The sequence below is a fragment of the Phascolarctos cinereus genome, unplaced genomic scaffold (genome assembly GCF_003287225.1).
Source record: "Phascolarctos cinereus isolate Bilbo 61053 unplaced genomic scaffold, phaCin_HiC Scaffold_2;HRSCAF=192, whole genome shotgun sequence".
Lineage (NCBI taxonomy): Eukaryota > Metazoa > Chordata > Mammalia > Diprotodontia > Phascolarctidae > Phascolarctos > Phascolarctos cinereus.
In genome coordinates, this window is record NW_027555625.1 from 141316930 (window position 1) to 141339721 (window position 22792).

Genomic DNA, 22792 nt, shown 5'->3' on the forward strand with positions numbered 1-22792 from the left:
TAGAGGGGCCATTGACAATTGACAGACAGTAGGAAGTGGGGAGCGTTAGCAAGAGCTGTCATTCATATCGTGTTTTAAAATTTGAAAAAAAAATTCATTTTATCTGAGTAAGCGCTTGATCCTCCCAACAATAATAATACCTACCTGTGAGGTAGGTATTATTTTTCTTTCTGTAATTGAGGAAACTGAGGCTCAGAGGCGTTTAAGTCACTCGCCCACGGTCACACAACCATTAAATGTCAGAGGTGGAACTGGAATGCGGCAGGTCTTTGCAGACTCCAAGCCCAAGTCTTTTCCAACACGTCAAACCCTTCATTTTGAGATCTGGCCAGTGCCTGAACTAACAATGGTCTGTAACCTAGACCCACGGGGGCCCAGTCATAGCCCACTCACAGCCCACTTCCTTCTCAGACGGTCATAGGGACAGAAGATTAGACCTTGACGGCCTCAGTTTTAGGGGCACTGGGGTGAGAGGAAGCGAAGGTGAGCTGGGAAGGAGTGGGACGCACAACGCAGGGCTGGGGAAAGGAGGCCTTTGAAACCTCAGGTTTTCTTAGAAGGTTGGGGTCTTTATTCCAAGAGCAGCAGCCTTTTGAGGGCGCCGGAGGTGGGCTTAAACCCAGGCGTGGGCGTCCTCTGAAGACGTTTGATTCGCCTCCTGGAGAACAGCCCCTGAGGCCGAGGACTAGTTAGAATGGCTGTCCAAGAGAAGTCCCTAGGCAGAGGTGGGATGGGGGGGCGTGGCTGCCCCTCTGCCCCGCCCCGCAGACCCGGGCACAGCCCCGAGGGCAACGACCCCGGCGCTTTGGCTAGTCCCGGAGGAGGCTCCCGGGCGCAGCTCAGCACTACAGGGGCGGCTCCGAATCACATGGGCGGAGGCACCTCCCGGAGCCCCAGGCGGGCTCTCCCTAGAGCCGACGAGCTGCAGCAGCGGTGAGAGCAACAACTGCCCACTCTTCCTTCTACTTGCGCTCCACATCCTGTACCAGGGGGACTGGCGGCCCCGGCGTCCCGAGCCAGTCAGGTGAAGACGGCCCAGCCCGCACAGGTTAGGGTGCCAGCACCTGCCCCTTTCCCCTTCCTCCTCCTCGCCTCCGAGGCTCCCTGGGCCTCCTTTCCACAGCGTCCCCAGTCTTCTGGCCCCCTCATCTCCCCGCTCCTGCACCCTTTCTCTCTTTCCTGTAACCCTGGCTGCGCTCTCTCGCACCCTGCGTCTCCCAGCTGCCAAAACCCATCTGCCCTCTCCAGCCTCTAGCTGCGCACTCCTGCTTCACTTTCCCCACTTCTTGCCTCCATCCTTCTTCTGCCCCTGACTCCCCGCTCCTGTCCCCGACTCCCGCTCCTGCCCCCACTCCCTCTCCTGCTCCTGTCTCCCCATTTTATTCTCCTATCTCCTCACTCCTGTTCTCTTTTTATCCTTTCCCCCCTCCGTCTTTCATCCCTGCATTCCATCTAGGCTGTCCTCATTTCCCTTCCACAGCCCCCAGACTCCACTCCTCGTTCTGCCCATCTCCATCCTCCTTTACTGGTCTCTCTCCTATTCCTCCCCTTCTTTCCCCAAATCCCTCAGCCCACGGCACCCTGTTGCACCTTCCTTGGGGTGGGTAGAAGCCTCCATCCTACTAAAACAGCGCAGTTCCAACTTGCCAGGTACTTTGGCCCTAGGACTAGGGAAGTTATCCTAATTGAGGAAAGCCGGGAGGGTAATCGGAAGCTAGGCTTGGCTCCTCCGATCAAAGCCAAGGAGCCAGAGTCCACTCAGCTCAAAGGTCTGAAGACCAGCTGAGAGCCTTCCCATATCTCACAGCTGCTTTAAGAGTACTGTCATCATGAGGCTGACTGGCTTTGGTTTCTTGGCAAGATTATGAGGCCTAGATGGAGTGTGGTGGAAAAGTCAGAAAGTCAGATTCTGGGGTCCTGAGAGAGGGGGTCAAGGGCCAAAGAGGAGCAGGGAGCGGGAGAAATGTGCTTGAGATTGGGGGTGGGGGGTAAGAGAGGAAGTTGTTCTAAGAAAAGAGTAAGGCAGGACTCCTTTCTTCTTGGGTGTCTTATATTGGTGTTCTCAAAAGAACTGAAGCACTCTGGGGTTCATGGGGTGAATTATAGGGGTCAGGGATTGCACTGGTTGTGTCTGCTACTGTCTCTTCTTGTCCAGCTCTGCTTCTGGCAGGGTCTGGGGCTCCAGCCGGGATGGAAAGGATGCAAGGAAGGGTGCCTAGGACCTGTCTGGCTGGTTATGTGTCAGGGTGGTATCCCCAGACTGGCATACACATTTCCTGCCCAGTCCCAGCTTGGGGACTGAAGGCTCAAGAAAGTCTCTGAAGGGCAGGACTGCTGGAAAAGTTTCCTTGCCCAATGAAAAGGAAGAGGAAGGAAAGGATGCCCATCCCTTGTCCTGCCAGCCACCACCCCAGAGCACCCAGAGCCCCACCATCAGGCCTGTCTGCTGATTCCAAGAGCAGGTTGCTTCCCATAGCTTGGCTAGCACTAAACATTGAGTGTTTTTGGCATGTCAAAGGACTAACCAGGGCTTTTTTTTTTTAAACCATTGCATAGCTTCTGTAAAGGCAACCAACCCCACCTTCACCCCCTCCCCTCCCCTGAGAGTGACATGGGTCAGTAAGTGGTGGTGGCACGTCCTCTTTCATCTGAGAAATGCTGGCCCTTCCTGATCTTCTTACTCAGTCACCATCAACATCATCTTTAGGTCTTGCTTGTGATCCCATCCCTGCTGAGTATGGGATCCATAGAATGCATGCAGGGACATATGCATGAGCCTGCACACATTAGTACGCACAAATATGCCCTTTTTGGCCTTTTAGGGCTTCTGTCTCCCAGTTCTGGGTTCTCTCACTACCTCTTCCTCTTCCCCTACCTCCTGAAGTGTGGGAGTGGCAGGAGAAAATAGTTTATATTGTAGGTTTTAGAGACCAGAAGCCAGATTCTTGTAGGGCATGACCACGCTGCATGATGGGGTTCTGAAAGAGAGGGGAAACCATGGTGGTTCCCACCACTCACAACCTACTCTCCAAGACATGCCAGCCCACTTACCTTAGGCAGCTGATTTCCTGGGATACAATGAGAGAGAAATTCAATCACCTCCTCCTACAGTAGGGGGGAAGTGAAACAGTTCCTCTGCAGTGGGTTTAGTCACTTCCTCTCCCCTTACCCCACAACCTCCGTGTGATTGTTTCCCGTGGCTGGGCCATTACTGTCGCTTCCCCCAGCTCCCATCTTGTTTATTTTTTTCTGGTTTCAGACATGGCACTGACTGTGGACGTAACAGGGCCTGCACCCTGGGGCTTCCGCATCACTGGGGGCAGAGACTTTCACATGCCCATAGTGGTGTCCAAGGTAAGGAAGGGTGGTTCCTAGGGGGCAAGAATTGGGGGCAGATTGGCATCAAGATCAAATGAGATATTTTGGGTAAAGTGTTTGGCAAACTTTAAAGCGCTATATAAACGTTAGCTATTATTATCAAGAACAAACACCTGAGTGCCATTTTCCCCTCATTCCTAACTACTTATCTACTTTTTAAAAAATGCATATCTGGGAATGACTGAGGGGGAGGGATAGTATTGCTATGGGAATAAAGGGTGTGTGTGTGTGTGTGTGTGTGTGTGTGTGTGTGTGTGGTATGTGTGTGTGTTTTGGTCCAGACTACCGGGGAATTACAAGTGTCTAACTATAGCGCCTGTTCCTCTCCTTCCTTTCCCCCTAATCATTGGTAACCATGTGGAGTGATTATTACAGTGAGAGGCCTAGAGATCAGGGCTAATCCTATACAAACTCCTATGCCATCCTCTCCCACCCCCTCCCCAATCTGGGTGCAAGGGTGAGTGGTCCTATTTGTGAGTCATTCAGGGGGCTATTGGCCAAAACTACCACTGTGCCTGAAATTTCACCATTAGAAATTAGGTCCTTTGGGGCCTTGAAGGATTTTCCAATGTTGGGAGCCCCATGTAGAAATGTAACTATCCCTTATCAGTGGAAGTTTATATGTGGGAGTGGAGGTGGGGAATTTCTTGAAGGTCAGCTGAGAACAAGGCCTTAAGAAATAGGACATAGAATGGATACCTAGAAAGGATAAGAAGTTCAGAATGTGGTGGTGGAGGATGTCAGGGATACATTTTTACAGTTTCGGTTCGGGGGGAAGGAATACCTCCCCACCCTAAACAGAGCTACTTCTGACCCATGGTTCCTCATCCTCTGAAGGTGACTGAGCGAGGAAAAGCTGAAGCTGCTGACCTCCGACCTGGGGATGTCATTGTGGCCATCAATGGGGAGAATGCAGGAAGCATGCTTCACGCTGAGGCCCAGAGTAAGATCAAGATGAGCCCATCCCCTCTGCGGTTGCAGCTGGACAGGTAGTTTATGGGCCCCTCTTTACCTAATAATTAGTGTCTTCCTCTTATGCAACTACCACTGGCCTGGTCCCCAGGGCTCCCATGAGGCTTGGAGTTGGATGCCTCATGAGGCATTAGGAGTGAGATTTTGGGCAGAGGCAGTACTGGGACCCCAGGCTGTCCTTTGGTCAGAGGGTGAAGGAGGTAGGGAAGCAGGGTGGGCACATCTGTTTCTGTAAGCTCACTGGAAGGTAGGTGCTCCTGATCTAGGTGTGCAGCTATGGGCAGGGCAGAGCGGGTTGGCATCAGGCACCTGGTTGCCCAGGTTTGACTGGTTCCTAGGAGTGTGCAGGGCGTGAGCATGGGCGGGACATGTGGGCTCCTCAGGGGTGAGGGGAAAGCAGCTGTGGTTTAGTGTCTCTCCTGAGCTGGGATCCTCCTTGGCATCTCTAAGATGGAGCAGTACCACCTTAGCAGGGTGTAGGGTGGGGCATCTGAATTGTAAAGGTTTTACTCCTGCCCTAGCTCCCTCTTTTACCTTTGCTCCTTTGCCATTTCTAGTCTCTTTTCTCTCTTACCAAAATGACTTTGGTGTTAGCACCTTCCAAGTTCAAGTCAGTGGGTATGGTGGGGTGTTGAGCCTGAGGCAAGGGTTATGGGGGAAACAGGTGGCTCTCTGGGCTTGGGTGTCCTAGTGACTCAGAAACCAGGAATGTAGAGACATCCCCAAGCCAGGAGATACCTCTGGGAGGAGCTCCCTTTGGCCTGAGTCATGGTCTCCATCGTATTGTCTCCTCGGGCTTTTCTCATTTGGAGAGGGCACAGCCCTCTATGCCTCCACTTCTCACAGTGCTAGAAGCCACCATGATCTCCAGGGGACATTGGTGCCCTGGGTCAAGACTGACATTGGGTGGCCAAATTTGGTAGACCCAGTGCCCTTCTCCTGCTGCCATCCTTGGCCTCCTCTAGCCACTCCTTCATGCCTTTCTGGGCTGTGAGTGTTTACAGAAGTGGTTCCTGAGGAGGGGAAGGGCCTCATGGCATCTGGGAATAGGACCAAAATCCACAGCAGGCAACAGGCTGAGTAGGGGTGGGGGAGTTGAGAACATGATCTAGCCTCCCCCTCCAGTCCCCACCAGGGTTGGTAAAGCTGCAGCCAAGTCCCTCAGGACTCCAACGCAGCACCTGGCAGGTCAAGGCCTCGATGGCAAATTCCCCCTTTCTTGCTGAATGCAGTTCTCTGCCCTTCTGACCCATCCCCACCCTGTCCTTTGTCTTGGGGTTCACTTCTGTGGGATTCAGAAACTCTGAGGCAGAGAAAGGGCAGAGGGAATATTCTCTGTTGGGCCCGGTGCCCTGAACTCCCCTTTCCTGATTCTCCCTTCTCCTTCTTCCCTTGAGTGGCTAAAGGCTAGAATGTGGAGTGGTAAATGAGGTTTCTTTTAACTTTCCCACAGAGCGGCCAGACATCTAAGAAATTATGGTGGTGCCTAGGACAAGGAAGTAGTGGTAGGGGAGGGTCACTCCTTCCTCCTCCCACCTCTTCCTAGTCTCCTCTCGGACCCCCCACCCCCATCCCTTATCCTTGGCCGGGCTCCTGGCCTCTTAATGACTTCCAGTTTTCAGTTCAAAACTAGTTCCTAAACCCAAGGAAGGCTCTAGAAGGGGTATCCAGAAGGGATGAGGTAAGGGAAGTGGTATTACCTAGTGGCTGGCATGCCCTGTGGAACTTCCCAAATATAGGAAGCATTGGAGACTTTAGTGGCTGTTTTTGCATGCATATAGAGGCAGCCAGGTAGCACAGTGGGTAGAGAGCTGTACTTGGAGTCAGAAAGACCCAAGTTAAAACCCTGCATCAGACACTTATCAGCTGTGTGACCCTGGGAAAGTCATTTGGCCTTTGTCTGCCTCAGTTTCCTCATCTTTAAAATGGGGATAATGACAGCACCTACCTCCCAGGGTTGTTTTAAGGATCAAATGAGATAATATATATAAAGTGCTTTGCAAGCCATAAGGCATTCTGGTAATGCTGTAGCTATCGTCACTATTATTATGTTGTCTTATTCTACACTCAGAATCAGCACAGGAACCTCACCTGATGGGTTCTAGCACCCCTGTTTTACAGATAAGGATGACAGGAGGTTCTGGGGTGTCCCCCACCCTGGCAAGCCTACTTCCTTTGAAATCCCACTCCTGGGATTGAGGGCTTGGGACTTGGTCACACGATGAGTTGGGTCAGAAATTGGGTGAAGTCTTCTTCTATTTAGGACAGGGCTATAAATGGGAGGGGAAGGAAAGATGGTCAAACTGGAATGGGAAAGACTTGGGCTCCTCCCAGCCCTGTCACTAACTGGCTGTGTGACCTTGGGAAAGTCCCTTTTAGTTTCTGGATCTCAGTTTCCTCATCAATAAAAGCACGAGTGCACATTTCAAATTCAACAAACATTTGTTCAGCCCTGTACTATGCTGGAGACCCTACAGGGCTGGAAAAAAAGAGATAGGTGAATAAAACTCAACTCTTGCTCTCAAAAAGCTTACTAAGGAAGCTGAATGTGAAAGTGCAGAGACACAGAAACCAACTGCTTTGGCCTCTGGCCAAGGGTCAGACAAATGGTGGGGCACAATGTGAAATGGTAGGAAAGGCACTGGATGTGAAATAAGAGGGTTTCAACCTCAGCTCTTCTTGCATGACCTTAAGCAAATAATTTCACTGTTTTGGGTCTCAGTTTCCTCATCTGTAAAATGAGGGGGTTGGACTTCACCTCTAAGGTTCCCTTCCCAGGTATGTGACCTTTAAGAACCTCTCTGGGGGCAGCTAGGTAGCACAATGGATAGAGTACCTGCCCTGGAGTCAGGAGGACCCGAGTTCAAATCCAGCCTCAGACACTTACCAGCTGTGTGACCCTGGGCAAGTCACTTAATTCCAATCACCTAAAAAAAAAAACAAGGAAAAAAACCCCCCAAAACACTCTGGCTTTGGTATTGTAAGATCCTCCCCATAATTCTCTTTGTTCCTCCATTCCCCAGGTCTCAGGCATCTTCTCCTGGCCAAACCAATGGTGGGAGTTCCCTGGAACTGGCTTCCTGTTTGCAGGTAAGACATTCCACTCCCCATCCCTGGCCTGCTAATAGAAGACTTGTTTCCTGGAATACTTGTCCCTCATGGAATCTTTTCTCCCTTCAGAACCCCATGAGGACTAGAACTGACAGCCAGACCTCACTGAGGTCCTCTTACTCCAGCCCAGCTTCCCTCAGCCCTCCACCGTCCCGAAGCTCTTTTTCCACCCCACCCCCTGCCAGCTCCCACATCCTGCCAGGAGAGTTGGTGAATAGCAGCAGGTGAGAGCTGGGACGTGGGGCCACCTGGGTCCAATTTCACATTTAATTGGCTGGAAACCTCTGTTGTTTTAGTCCAGGGGCGGGGAACCTGTAGCCTCAAGACCACATGTGGCCCCCTAGGTCCTCAAGTGCTGCCATTTGAAAAGGCTTGAGGCCGCAGTCCCCAGCCCTGTAATTTAGTTGCTAGTAGACACCCCTGTTTCCAGGCCCTGCTCCTATAATTCTTGTAGGGGGTGTGGGTGGCCATTGTCTTTACTTAACTTGTGCCTGGGACAAGGAAACCAGGGTCAAACATTTCTCTTTTTTCTGTTTCAGTTTCCAGAGCTTATCATATTCCCCATCTTCGGTCTATGCTGAACACCTGAACTCTCGGGGCCATCTTAGCAGCCGGCAGGTAAGGAGGAGATGGGGTTGGGCAGGAGGCTGGGAAAAAAGAGTCCTGGGCTGCCTCAGTGCCACCTGGGCCTGTCTAGCGGTGGGACCCTGGGGGCTGGGGCAGAAAGGGATGCTCTCCTGCTGCCGCTCTCGTCTCCTGGTGACAGCTGCTCACTTCCCAGGTGGAGGGATGCTTATCGTTTCCCGGCAGTTTTGCCCCCACGGGACTGGTGCTTGTGTGCCAGTGCTGTTCAGTACCTCCCCTCGGTTCTTCTCAATTCCCGAAAGCCTCAGCCCCCACACTTGCTGGCTTCCTCCCTCCTTTAGTGTTTCTCTTGGGCTGAGAGTGAAATAGTTTTGCGGCTGTTGTTGGGAGGCTTCCCTTTGGCTCCCACTCCATCCCCTGAGAAATTCCTCCTCTGTTCCAAGTTGTATCCCCCTCCCCCCCCAGCACTCCCCAGCCCCTGCTGCAGGGCTTGTTTTTCCTCATTTTTACCTGGCTTCCCTATTTTTTTAGTAGTTCAGACAGCTCCTGGCATTGTCCTGTCCCTCCTGGGATGGGGCCGCATCCTGACTCCATGTATGCTCCTCACATATGCATTCCATCCATTCACCTCTCCCACCGCCCTACTCTTGCCTGGTCGTGGCCTAATCCCTCTTAAGGGGAGGGCAAGAGTGCTATTGGGATGGTCTCCAGCTGTTGGGGGTGAGACATATAGTATCCAGCTGCTGGGGTGAGGGGGATAGTGTCTAGCTGCTAGCCCCCAGAGCTGGCCTCCCATGGGGCAGAGGGTTTCTGGGGATGGAGGGTGAGGCAGGAGGGCCAGGCTTTTGTGAGAAAAGTTTGATTAGTCAAAGTTTGATTGGTCTAATGGTTGATTACTGACTATACCTACCATGATGAAGGAGGAATATAGCAGAAAGATGCGGTCTCTCTTTTCAAGCTTTTTATATCAAGTTTAATAAAGGTTCAGGGAAGCAAGAGCTCACTGTGGGAAGCCAGGAGAGGCTTCATGGAAGATAGGACTTAACCTAAGCCTCGAAGAGAAGTAGGAAGACATTTTGGACTAGGGTGGTGGAAAGTGAGGGACAGCAGGAATTAATGTGGCAGTGAAGCTTATAGATTGGGAAATGATGAGCAAGCCAACCTGGGAGGAGTTAGAGGCTGTGCCTTAGGGAGAATGGAAGCCGAGGCTGGAGACGTGAGATGGGGCCAGGCGGTCGATTCGATGGAGAAGGTTGCCCTAGACAGTCATGAGGCTCTAGGAGAGATGCCTTTGCTTCCCCTCTTCCGTCAAAGTTTCCGCTGGAGCCTTGGAGTCCTACAGAGACTTCAGCTAAGATGAGGGGAGCAGAGCTTTGTCCTAGAGCAGCAGATTGAGAGAATAACACTGGCAGTGCCTTGGCAATACAGAAATCATAAAGCTTAGCACCTAGTTACCAAGAATAATTAGTAAAAATAGAAAAATTTCTCATGGTGGGCTGGGGTGAACTTCTCTCCTGTCCCATCCTGCTCTTCAGCACAGCCTTGGAATTGGTGTCTTGGGTGGGATCTCCCTCTGCCCCCATAGGGCAATATCCTCTCTCTTCTCTCCAATAGAGGAGGGTGTCTACTTGTCCCAGGAACAGTTTGTAGTGGCATTGTGGATAGAGGACTGGGCCTGGAGTCAGGAAGACCTGAGTTCAAACCCTGCTGTAGACACTTACTAGCTCTGTGGCTCTGGACAAGTCACGTGTCTGCCTCAGTTTCCTAACCTGTAAAAATGGGGATGATAATGGCATCTGCCTCCCAGGGTTGTTATGAGGATCAAATGAGCTATTTGTAAAGCACTTTGAAAATATTAAAGTGCTGTATAAATGCTAGCATTTATCAATAATAATAATAAATAATAATTATTGTTATTATTGTCCTAGTGAAGGCTCTGGGTCCTGGTGTCTTATAAGAAACAAGTTTCTAAAGTTAAAGTCTGTGGTGGAAGAATTAGAACCAATAGGAGGAACCACAAGAAAGAGGAAACAAAACAAAACAGAAGAAAAAAATAGCAAATAGTATGCTTCGATCTGCATCCAAACTCCATAGTTCTTTCTTTGGAGGTGGATGAGACTTTTGGAGATGTCTTAGATCCTTGCATTGCTGAGAAGGGTTAAGTTTATCAATATTAGTCATTGCATGATGTGGCTGTTACTGTGTACAGTGTTCTCCTGGTTCTGCTCACTTCACTCAGCATCAGTTCATATAAGTCTTTCTGAAATCTGTCTGCTTGTCATTTCTTATAGCACAATAATATTCCATTACATTCATATGCCATAACTTGTTCAGCCATTCCCCAATTGATGGGCATCCTCTCAATTTCCAGTTCTTTGCCACCACAGAAAAAGCTGCTATAAATATTTTTGTATGTGTGGGTCCCTTTCCCATTTTTATGATCTCTTTGGGACACAGACCTACGAGATGCCCCATATAACCTTGAACTAATCTCCTCCCCTCTCTGGGTTTGTTTCCTTATATGGAAATTGAGGACCAGACTAGATCTTTAAGGGAACTTCCATTTATGCTCAGAGACACTCAATCTATAGGGAAATTTGTGCTGGGTGGCTAAGGGAGAGAAGGGGACTTTTTGGTGTCCTTACTCTCTCCCCATCCCACCTGTTGAAAGCAAGCTTCTGCTTTGGCATCATACAGATCCAGGGCTTAGAAAGGCCAGCATAAGGGAGCCAAGCAGCCCTCTTCTAGGTACTGCTGCTGACGTAAAATGGGAGGAAAGAGAAGGAAACATGCGTTTATTAAGCACCTACTATATGCCAGGCACTGCATTAAGCATTTTACAAATATTCATTTCATCCTCCCAACAATCCTGGGAGGTAAATGCCGTTATTATCCCCATTTCACAAATAAGGAAATTGAGGCAGTGAGAAGTTAAGTGACCAGGGTCACACAGATAACAAGTATCTGAGGCTGGATTTGAACTTGGGTCTTCCTGACTCCACATCCACCTAGCAGATTCAGAAATGTTAAATTTCAGTTGTAGAAGAGATCTCAGAGGATCATAGACTTGGAGACAGAAGGAGCCTTAGAATTGAGTCCAGCCCCTCCCACTCCTGCCTCTGCCCCCATTTTACAGATGAGGAGATTGAGGTAGCCAGAAGTTAAGTGACTAGTTCAGGGTCCCATTGCTAGCAAGTGTCTGTGGTTAAATTTGAACTCAGGTCTTCCTAACTCCAAGTCTAGAGCTCTATTCCCACAGTACCCCACTGCCTTAAGTCATCTCGAGAACAGCTCGGGTGTGCAGGTGTCCCAGACTGAAGTGGCCTTGTCAGTAGTGGCTGTGACCAAAGCCATTCTATTGTCTGAAGGGCTGACCTGAGGCATCCCCTCTCCCTTTTTGCCTTGGCCCTTCCAAATCAGGCAGGTCGTAAGCCCAAAATATCTTTTTTTCACTTCCAGGAAATCTTTCTTGTCTCTCCCTATTCTCCTTCGAAATACCATGAGAGTTTCCTCCTTCAAATGCTGCCCATCCATCCCTTCAAGCCCCCTGCAGCCTGCCTGATCACCTGATCCAGCCCAATCCAAATCTTTCTCTTTTAATAATGATTATCATTTATATAATGATTTATGGTTTGTGAAAATGATCTCATTTTCACCTGGAAAGACTTATATGGTCTGAAGCTGAGCTGAGTGAACAGAACCAGGAGGATGTTGTACACGGTAACAGCTACATTGCGCGATGACTAGGTATTATTATGCCCATTTTACAGATGAGGAAACTGAGGCCAGAACAATTAAGTAACTTGCCTATGGCCACTTAACTATATGTGTTCCAGAGGCAGTATTTTTTTCCATGACATTACACTGCCTCTGTAAACAACCAGGTCCTTTTCAATCTTGGCTTTTCCCTTAGCGAACCGGAGCAGCTTCTTGATGGGCTGGCAGCCCTAAAACAACTAGGTTACCAATGAGTTACCATCCCGGATCCTTGCCTTCATCTGAGAGGCAGTTTATGGCCACGGATGAGCCTTGGCCTAAGAGTCAGGCTCTAGACCAGCTTCTAATCCTGGCTCTGCGGTATTATTTGTGAAATTATGGGGCTGGACAAAGCCGTCCCTTTGAACTTTGCCCTTCCAGGATGCTGATAACAGCTGGTACACTATCTGCCAGTTTCACCGGGGATAAGCAGGCACTGATTTGCCCCACAGCCTATGGAGTAAGCCTGACCTACAGATATTGTAAGGGAGAAAGCATTATCGGGGACTGCTACCTCAGCCCTTGGGCATATATCACATTCAGGTGTTAAAGCCTTCAGCCTCACTAAACCTTGGGATGCAGTGCAAGGAGCTCTGGTGCTGAGATCAGAGACCCAGGTTCAGATCCCCACCTCTGAACGCTCACCACCTCTGTGACTCTGGCCAAGCCATTTCTTCATTTCTCCAGATCTCACCAGGAAGGTGGACTAGGTGGTCCCAAAGTCCCTTCCGGCTTGAGAACAAAAGTGAGGGGCCTTTTCGGAGCTGTTGAGAGTGAGTGTGTAGAGAGGTGGAAAGAGTCTAGGAAGGAGAGTCAGGAGACCCGGGTGAACTCTTATTCATTGTGAGCCTGAGGAAGGAAGGAGGGAAGGAATGAAGGAGAGAGGAAGGAAGAAAAAAGGAGGGAAAGCAGGAAGGAGGGAGAAAGGGAGGGAGCTAGAGAATGAAGGAGGGAGGGGAGAAAGGAAGAGAAGGAAGGAGGAAAAGGAGGGAAAGAAGGAAGGAGGGAGAAAGGGAGGGAGCTAGAGAATGAGGAGGGAAGGAGGGAAGGATGAAAGGAGAAAAGGAGGGGGGGAATGAAAGAGGGAGGAAGAGAAGGAAGGAGGAAGAAAGGAGGGAAAGAAGGAAGGAGAAAGGGAGGAAGCTAGAGAATGAGGGAGGGGGGAGGAAAGGAGGAAAAGAAGGAAGAAAAAGGGAGGGAAAGAAGGAAGGAAATCAATATTTATTAAATACTTGCTATATGCCAGGCACTGTGGTAAGCGCTTTACTATTATTATCTCATTTGATCCTCACAACAACTCTGGGAGATAGGGGTATTATTTTCTCCATTTTACAATTGAGGAAACTGAGGCAGATTGAAGTTAAATGATTTGCCCAGGGTCACACATCTAGTAAATATCTGAGACTGAATTTGAACTCAGATCTTTCTACTTCAGGTACAGTGCTCTATCCACTGCTCCCCTAGCTCATTTTCTTTATCTGGGCCTCAGTTACCCCCTCAAGCTCGGACATTCTGAGAGTCTCTTTTTCTAAGGTCATCCCTCCCTGCACCTGGAGAATGTGTCAGTTTCCTTGGTCAATGAGAAAGACAGGCCCTCTAGTGTTTAGCCGGAGAACCAGCTGGCTGAATAGGAGAAAGGGGTGTGTTCTGCCCTGGCTGACCCATCCTCTTCCTGCTCCTCCCTCACCTCCTTCTCCTTTTCTTCCTCCAGGCTGGGCTTGGTCGAGTTGGCGACTCTGCCATTTGGGTGCTGCCGCCTTCCCCAGGGGGGTTCCGAGGCTCCCAATCCTCCAGCCCCAAACGATCCTCTAGCCCTAAGCGCAGGTATGGGGGGGTGAGCCTTGGAAAGGATTGTATCTGGGGCTTAGGGGCTGAAGCTTGGCCTGAAAACAGCCAGCAGCTGGGAGAGGGAGACTAGACCCTAGGGATCCCGGGGTAGGATTGGGAGGAGGAGGGGTGGGGTAGAGGTTTGCACTTTGAGCAGCTTTCCTTGAAGAAGCTTGTGGGCCTTGGGGCCTTTGATGGCCCCAGGCAACCACTCCAGCCTTTAGATCCCTTGACACCCCCCCTCCCCAATTTCCTCCCTATCTCCATCCCTTCTTGACATAAGCGCTCCTCTGATTCCTGCCTCATTCTCTGCAGTGTGGACTTTGAAGGGGGAGGGCCTTACCTAGAGGAAGATTCTGAGGTCTTCAAGATGTTACAGGAGAATCTGGAGGCTCGGACTGCCCCAAGGCAGTCCAGTTCCTTCAGGATGCTACAGGAGGCATTGGAAGCAGAGGAGAAAGGTAAGGGCAGAGCAAGGCCTCACATTTGGGAAGGGGAGGCCCCAGCTACCAGAGGCACACAAGGAGGATACAAAGCGGTATAAAACACAATATCTGACTCACTTTGCTATTCATATCTACCATTCGGTCAAAATCCTGGAAGCTCTTTTCTGCAGACATCCAGGTCACTCTTTTTCCTTCCTCAATGAGTTTTGTATCTAGCTCAGAGTTTTTCTCTCATCCCCAACTCTTGGCCTCCTACTAGGGGTCTTCAGAGTACATATTGACTCTCCCTCAAACACCCTAACAACTCAGTTCTTCAACTTACTCACTTCCTATGACCTACTCCTCCACCCTAATTCAGACACACACAAAGATAGACATACCCTTGATCTTGCTATCACCCACAAACTGGACCCAGATGGCTCCAGAGGATAGAGTGAGGCTGGTGACTTTGCACAGCCCTGCCTCACTTAAATTTGATTCACTTACAAGTCAAGATATCACCTTCCTGATGTCATGATCCTCTTTGAGAACCGAGGACAAACAACCCAAACGCACCACCTCCATGTTTAAGAATTGAGAAATCCCCTCATCTGAACGTAATCGTTTGACTTTCCATCTCTCCCTCTGCCTTCCCTTACCAGCCCCTTACTCTTTGTACACAATCCTGGACCTACAATCCCTTGAGTCCTCAGTTTTCTCCCAGGCCTTCAATCTCCACTAGCCATTCTCTCCTCTTCTTCCATCTTGACCCCTTGTTGAATTAATTCAACTCTGCTTTCTACTTTGAGTCCCTGACCCCTTATCATATTGATGATTTCATTTTGCTAAGCCTCAGCCTTAGATCACCCTACCATCTACTGCCTTCATACCTACACACATGTGTTACTTAATGAAGGTGGAGAAAATCATGCAACAGTGTCCACTCCAGATCTGTGTTATAAAAGCTCAACTGGACCCTTACTGCTACTTGGCAGTCCTACTGTGCATCCTTCATCAACTATCTCATTCTTCTTAGTGGCTCTTCCAAACCTTTTCATCCCACCCAAGCCTACCATGGCTTCCAATTCCCTCACCATCTTAGCTGAGAACCTTGCCTTATATTTTACAGAAAAATTGGAGGCCATTCTCCATGAAGTCCCTGTTCTCTCTTCTTCATCTCATCACGCATGTGCCTTTTTCACAGGAAGAAGCAGCTTTTACCAAGGCTAACCCTTCTATTAATACAAGGGATCCCATCTCCTTCAATATCCCCAACTGTATAATTTATCTTCAGTCTCACTCTGTCTACTGACTTCTTCCTTACTCCTTACAAACATGCCCATGTCTCCCCAAGCTCAAAAAATCCCCATTGGATCCTTCTGTTTCTTCTGATTGTTGTCCTGTTTCTCTTCTGCTCTTTATGGCCAAAGTAATTGAAGAGGCCATCTACAAGAGGTGCTTCCATTTTCTTTGCTCTCACTCAATGCTTAATCCTTTATAGCCCAGCTTCTAACCACATCATTCCACTGAAACTGCTCTCCTCAAAGTTACTAATGATCTCCTAATTGCCACAGCTGACAGCCTTTTCTCAATCCTCCTTCTTCTTGACATCTCTGTAGCCTTTGACACTAGGGATCACCCTCTTCTCCTTAATATTCCCTTTTCTCTAGGTTTTTGGAACACCATTCTCTCCTGGTTCTCCTCTACCTATCAGACCACTCCTCCTTTGCTGGATCCTTCTCCAGGTCACGCCTTCTGACTGTAGGTGTCCTATAGCTCTGTCCTGAGCCCTATTCTCTTCTTCCCTTTATATTATACTTAATGATCTAATCAACTTCTCTTCTTCCCTCTATACTATACTAAATGATCTAATCAACTTTGTGGATTTAATTATGGTCTCTATGCTAATGATGCTCAAATATACCTTTCCTGCCTTGACCTCTCACTGACCTTCATTCCTGCATCTCCAATTGCCTCTCAGATATCTCAAACTGGATGTCCAGTCGACATCTTAAACTCAATATTTCCAAAATTGAACTCATTATCTTTCTTCTACATCCGCCCTCCATTACTGTAGAGGGCATCACTGTCTTTCCAGTCCCTCCAGCTCACAACTCTACTTGTCCATTTTACCTTTGCAACATATTTCGAATACCCCCCCCTTGTGTCCTCTGACACTGCACCACTCTGGGGCAGGCCTAATTAGCTCACGCCTGGATTACTGCAATAGCCTACTGGTGGGTCGGCCTGCTTCAAGTTTCTCCCCATTCCACCCCATCCTCCACTTAACTGCTGAGGTGATTTTCCTAAAGTACAGGTCCAACCCTGGCATCTCCTTTACTCAATGAACTTCAGTAGCTCCCTAGCTCCCTGTCACCTCCAGGGTCAAAGACAAAATCTGTTGTTCAAAGCTCTTCATAGCCCAGCTCCTTCCCTTTCCAGTCATCTTACACCTTCTTACTCTTTGATCCAGTGACACTGTTCTCCTCTCTGTTTCTTTTTCTGGTGAGGCAATCGGGGTTAAGTGACTTGCCCAGGGTCACACAGCCAGTAAGTATCTGAGGCTGGATTTGAACTCAGGTCCTCCTGACTCCAGGGCCAGAGCTCTATTCACTGCACCACCCAGCTGCCCCCTCCTGACTGTTTCACAAACAACACATTCCAGTCCTCAGCTCTGGGCATTTCATCTGGTTGTTCTCCATGTCTGCAATGCTCTCCCTTCTTATCTTTACCTACTGGCTTTTTAAAGTCCCAACTAAAATCCAGTCTTCTACAGGAACATTTCCCAACCCTTCTCAATTCTCTTGCCTTCCTCTGTTAATTATTTCCTATTTATTCTGTAGAGAGCTTGTTTGTACATAATTTGTTTGTTGTCACATGCATTAGATTGTGAGCTTCTTGAGGGCAAAGACTGTCTTTTACCTCTTGTGTATCACTAGCACGTAGTATAGTGCCTGGCACATAGTAAATGCTTAATAAATATTGACTGATCTCTGACATAATAGTAATAATAAATAATAATGATGATGATGATAATAGCTAACATTTATATAGCATTTACTATGTGTTAGTGCCTTACAAAAAAAAAGGCACTTTTCTTATCTGATGCTCACAACAACCTTTAGAGGCAGGTGGCTATAATTATCCCCATTTTGCAGATGAGGAAACTGAGACAGCAGAGGTTAAGTGACTTGCCCAGGGTCACACTGCTAGTAAGTGTCTGAGGCAAGGTTTGAACTCAGGTCTTCCTGACTTTAGACCCAGAACTCTAACCACTGTACCACCTAACTGCCTATAACTGATGGTGTGACCCTGGGAAAGTCACTTAACTTCTCAGTGCTCTAAGCAACTCTCTAAGAGCATCATATACCAACATAATCATAGCTCCAGTCCATATTCCCATCTCTATCCACCTGTATGTAACCTGAAACCTTGTTTTCAAGATAAAGCAAATACGCACACAGAGTTAATTGTATATGCTAAGCGCCAAATAAGGGCTCCAGACAGCAGGTGCTATAAGATGTCAGAGGCAGAGGAGTTTGCTTGGGGCTGGGGTGATTAGGGCGAGATTCAAGTAATAGGTAGGACTAGAGGAGAGGACATCTAGGTGGCAGCCATGTCAAGAGGTAGGAAGGTAAAAGGGAACAGGGAATCCTATGGGGCCTGGCCAGAATGAAGGGTTCCACATAAAGGGGCAGTAGATGTGACTTGAAATGTAGACTGTGGTGGGATTATAGAGGGCCTTGAGTGCAAAGTAGAGACATTCAGGAGGCCAAGGAAGACACATGAAGTAATTAGCAAAAGGCAGTACATATGTATGATTTAATGTTCAAATGAATGAACTTTGGGAGGTGGGTTTGGGACATTAGAAAAGGAAGGGAAATTCTCTGGTGCAGGGGGTGAGTGTGGCACTGTCTGTCTTTCTTCTGTAGATGGCACTTCTGCTTACCTGCCCAGCTCACTGAGTCCACTGGCCTCCCGGCCAGCTGGTACTGCCCAGACCACACCACCCAGACTTCACATCTGTGAGAAATGCAACACCAATATCACGTGAGTGTGGCTGCTGGGAAGTGGAGGTGGGGGAACTGGATGGTGGTCCTGGGATAGGGCAGACACTTATCCGGGAGTCAGGGTGCCATTCGGATCTCTTAAAAATGGGCACTGATGTCCCCAGCCTTGGAACTTGAGAGTAAAGCTAGAAGAAAGACCTACTTGTTTTGGGAGCACAATTTTTAGCCCCGAAAATTTCAGTTCTGAAAGAACATCTTTATTACTTTGTCTTCTCCTCTCTTTCCTTCTCTTCTCCATCTCCTTCAGAGGGGTAGATTAATCAGTCTAAAATTAGCAAGCATGTACCAAAGTGTTGAGCACTATTGTAAGCCCTGGGGATCCAAAGAAGAGAAAAAACATAGCCCTTTTTCTCAAGGAGTGCACAGTCTAATGGGGGAGATAATAGCTACCTAAGTGAATGCAGACAGTAAATGGTAACCTTAGCGGCCCTTGCAGCTGGGGAAACTCAGAAAGGCCTCCCGAAGTGGGTGGCATTGAGCCAGGTCTTGAAGAAAGCCAGGAATTCTAAGAGATGGCCATGAGGAAGGATAGCAATCCCAGGCGTGGGGTGTCAGTAGAAAACCAAAGGAGTGGAGGAGGCCGGTGTCACTAGATCAGGGGGTCTGTGGAGGGAGTCAAGAACACTGGAAGGTAGAACGGGACCAGGTTAGGAAGAGGGTAATAGGGAGCCGCTGGCATTTGAGGAAGGGTGTGACATGGTCAGACCTGCACTTCAGTGGCTGAGTGGATGATGCTGGCTGGGTGTGTGGAGAGGGGAAGGGCACTAGCCCCTGGGGGGGATCACGACAGCTTTTTTGTGTGAGGTGGTAGCCCTTGAGCTGAGTTTCCAAGGAAACCAGGGATTCACTCTAAGAGTAAATGCATTCCAGGCATGAGAAACTACCAGTGTGAAGCCACAGAGATGAGAGAGAGATGGAGTATTATGTGTGAGTGACAGCAAGAAAGCCATCTTAGTTGGACTGTAGAATTTGGGAATGGAAATAATGTATGAGAAGTTTGGGTACGTAGATTGGGGCCATGTCGGATTTAAAAGGCAAACCGAGGAGGGAATAATAGCTGTGAAAATAACTTGAATAGTCTAAGTCCATAGTGCTTTACATGCAAGGTAATTAGTATTTGTTTTTTCTTCAAAGGTCTTTATGTCTGAATTCTTTTTCTCCTCCCTCAGAATACTTCTCACAGCTATTCCTTTCTACTGGGCTCTCTGTCCTTCTTTATATCCTTCTCAAGTGGGGTAGATTCAGTGGATTCAGTAAGCCAGAAGACCATTCCAGTCCCCATCTCAAGTTCTGCTCAATCCTTTTGGGAAGGATGACTCCTTTTCATTTCTTTGAAGTCTCAAGATCACTAGGGGGGGTATGTGGGTGTGTGCCAGTGTGTATGTTTGTATGTGTTTCGAGGGCAGGTTTTGTGCCCCTGAATGGACCAGGGTGATATTGCTGCTTGTCCTCCATTGTGAGTCCTAGAAAGTTTTGGAGAGGGAGGCAACGATCGATTTTGAGATGTACCAATAGATATGGGTTTCCCTGTTGGACACTACTGTCAGTAGGTAGACATGATGATCCCTTTGGGTAAAGGAACCAGGTCTCCACTCTTTCCTTCTGTGATTTTTTTTTTGCTCCCCTTCCTCCCCACCTCATTGTTGGATTGATCCCTAGAAGACTAAGTTCCTGGTACCTCACCCTTATCCAGCTTACTGACTCCTACATTATTGGTGTTACTGGTTCGTAACACTTCCTCCCTCCCCCTGCAGGAACCAGGCTGTACGGATACAGGATGGGCGGTATCGACACCCTGGCTGCTATACCTGTTTGGACTGTGGGCTAAGCCTGAAGATGCGGGGCCACTTCTGGGTGGGGGATGAGTTGTATTGTGAGAAACATGCCCGACAGCGCTACTCAGCCCGCCATGCCCTGAGCTCCCACTCCTGAAGGGCTCTCCCGGATCTCTCTTTCCTCTGCCCTGCTCCCACACCTTTCATCTGAGGAACTCTGCTGGGGGGGGGGGTCTTTGCCAATGGGAAGCTTGTATGGAAGAAGAGGTGGTGGGTAGCAGGATCCTGGGAGCTCTTGGGGGATTGAGTTTGGGGACCATTTGAAGGGTTGGAATATTTTTCTTTTCTGCCAGGCCCTCTCTGTCTCCTGATGTAGGCAGTAAGGGCAGGCTCGTAAGCCCCATTTTAGAGACTTACAGGGCTGTTTTCCCTGACCAGGTGGGGACCGTGCCCCAAGGTGAGGTGGGCTGTGCACCAGGTACTGAGCTCTAGGTCATACACAGGGTGAGGGTGGAAGTGGGTTACAGTGCAAGGTAAAAATGATTTGCTTTGAAAGCCATTGTGTATAATGATATGAAAATATATATACACATATGAATAAAGTAGATGATGCTGCATCTCCCTCTTGGTCATGTTCCCTCCCAGTATCCTCCCTCAGTTTGATCTCATACCACCTGGCAAGGGTACTTCATGTTCCTTAGTACGAAGAGGTCACTTCTGACACCAGGACCTAAGGCAGATGTGAGCACTGGGTGCCAGTGGAGAGGAGAGAGCATTCAGGGTGCAGGGAGAGTTGGGAGGGTCTACAGACAAACTGTGCCGGTGCCAATTCTGCATTTGGTGAACCAGGCTCAGGGTATGTATCAATTAATGTACAATTAATGTATCAATTAATAGTCTTAAAAATAATACATCTTCACATAATACTTTGAAGTTTTATAACTTCCTTGTAAAATTAGTAGTACAAGGCTTACTGTCATCATTTTACAAATGGAGGCTCAGCTTGGAGATGCCATAGCCATGGAAACTAGCAAATGGAGGACCTGGAATTAGAACCCATGTCCCTTAACTCCAAGTCAAGTGTTTCTGCCACTGTGTCATATTGCCTCTGCATTTTATATGGTCTCAATTTGGCATAAAGTGCTCTGACTGTGGTCTCGTAAACTTTAGTGAAGACAGGCCATGGTGTTGTCTTTGTGTGTGTGTGTATGCATGCATGCATATTATCTGTCTGTCTATGCATCCATTCATTCATCCATACTTTAGTAACTTAGTATTTTTAAGTGAACAGGCAGCTGGGTGGCACAGTGGATACAGCAGTGGGCTTGGAACCAGGAAGATTCCTCTTTGTGAGTTCAAATCTGGCCTCAGACACTTATTAGCTGTGTGACCCTGGGCAAGTCACTTAATCCTGTTTGCCTCAGTTTCTCATCTGTAAAATGGGTTAGAGAAGAAATGGCAAACCACTCCAGTATCTTTGCCAAGAAAATCCCAAATGGGATCAACAAGAGTTAGGTACGACTGAAACAACTGAACAAACTTTTAAGTGAAAGAGAAACTGAGATTGCTAGTCAGCCCACTGATTTACAAGCTTAACATTTATATGCTACATGTATAAGATTCAACATATATCTATATGCACAACAAATATTTAGCAAATATAAGCTTAACCTATGTAACACATACATACAAAGAGATGACAGTATGGCCAGTCTTCATTAAAGTTGATTAACACTTGTTTGTTTTTGTCCAGATCTATGATTTCATCAGATTGAGAAATTCCCAGTGTGGAAACTCCCTCCACTAATGCAGATGAGAAAACCATCTGTAATTTATGGTCTCAGAGAGTTGCCCACCATGAAGAAATTAAATCACTCAGAGTTATACAGCTAGTACCTATCGCAGGTAGGAATCTTTAAGATTCCAAAGCCACCTATACCTGGCTACCTTGCGCGTGCATGCGTGTGTGTGTGTGTGTGTGTGTGTGTGTGTATGAATGAATTCAGTAAATCTGATTTGGAACGGTATGAACTACAGAAGTATAAACAGAGTTGGAGAAACCACAGTCTGTGTAGAACTTCTATATTCTGACTCTGGCATGAACCATTTGCTTGGAATTGTGTAGACTAATTGGTCCAGACTCAGATCTAATCCATAAGAGGCATCATTCTCATTCCTTTGCTGTGGTGACCAAAGTACCCCCGCCAGGTAACCACTCTGGCCCTGGCCCAAGCCAGCAGACAGGCTGGAACGAAAAACCTTGAACATGAGGCTCACCTTGGGTTTTTGGGTAGCAGGACAGGGCCCTTGTCAGAGGGTAGCTCCAGCTCAAATAGTCAAGGTAAAAATAGCTCAGGTTGGCCCAGATTTGGGCCCAGGACTGGTCTGATTTATGTTTCCATTAAGGTTAACAATGGCTTCTTTGGCCCATTCATTATTTATTGACTCAAAGATATTATAATCTAGATGTACAATACATATGATCATAAATTTAGAGCTGGGAGACTTAGACATCAGAAATACTTTGGTCCAACCCATATGGGTTTTTTTTCCCAATTAACAAGCATTTGTTTTCTCTCTTCCATCTCCTCCCAACTAAAAAGAATGAAAAACAACATCCTTGTAACAAATATGCATAGTCAAGCAAAACAGTGCCATTTAGCTACGTCCAAAAATGTGTCTCTCCTTCTACATATTTAGCCCATCAGCTCTGTTAGGAGTGGGGGTAGCATTCTTCATTGTCTGGAATCTTGTTTGATCATTTCATTGGTAACAGTCCTTAAGACTTTCAAAGCTGTTCATTTTTACATCGTTGTTACAGAATAAATCATTCTGCTGGTTTTGCCTGCTTCACTCTGCATCAGTTTATACAGTCCTCCCAGCTTTCTCTAAA

At 48.1% G+C, this 22792-nt stretch overlaps 1 protein-coding gene across 1 annotated transcript; it reads left to right on the forward strand.

The window, feature by feature from the left end:
* Positions 1-793: 793 nt before the first annotated feature.
* On the forward strand, positions 794-22752 carry PDLIM2 (PDZ and LIM domain 2). Its single transcript, XM_020975769.2, has 10 exons — positions 794-1048; positions 3260-3354; positions 4216-4367; positions 7374-7440; positions 7531-7685; positions 8001-8079; positions 13514-13626; positions 13945-14090; positions 17987-18104; positions 19879-22752. Exons 2-10 carry the CDS (start codon positions 3262-3264, stop codon positions 20054-20056), a joined length of 1101 nt encoding a protein of 366 aa, XP_020831428.1. The 5' UTR covers positions 794-1048; positions 3260-3261; the 3' UTR covers positions 20057-22752.
* Positions 22753-22792: the final 40 nt, after the last annotated feature.

Coding starts and splice junctions, on each gene's coding strand:
- PDLIM2 (XM_020975769.2), top strand. CDS start 3,262: ATGGCACTGACTGTGGACGTAACAGGGCCTGCACCCTGGGGCTTCCGC. Junction 7,686..8,000: donor GAGTTGGTGAATAGCAGCAG/GTGAGAGCTGGG, acceptor TTTCTGTTTCAG/TTTCCAGAGCTTATCATATT. Junction 13,627..13,944: donor TCCTCTAGCCCTAAGCGCAG/GTATGGGGGGGT, acceptor CATTCTCTGCAG/TGTGGACTTTGAAGGGGGAG.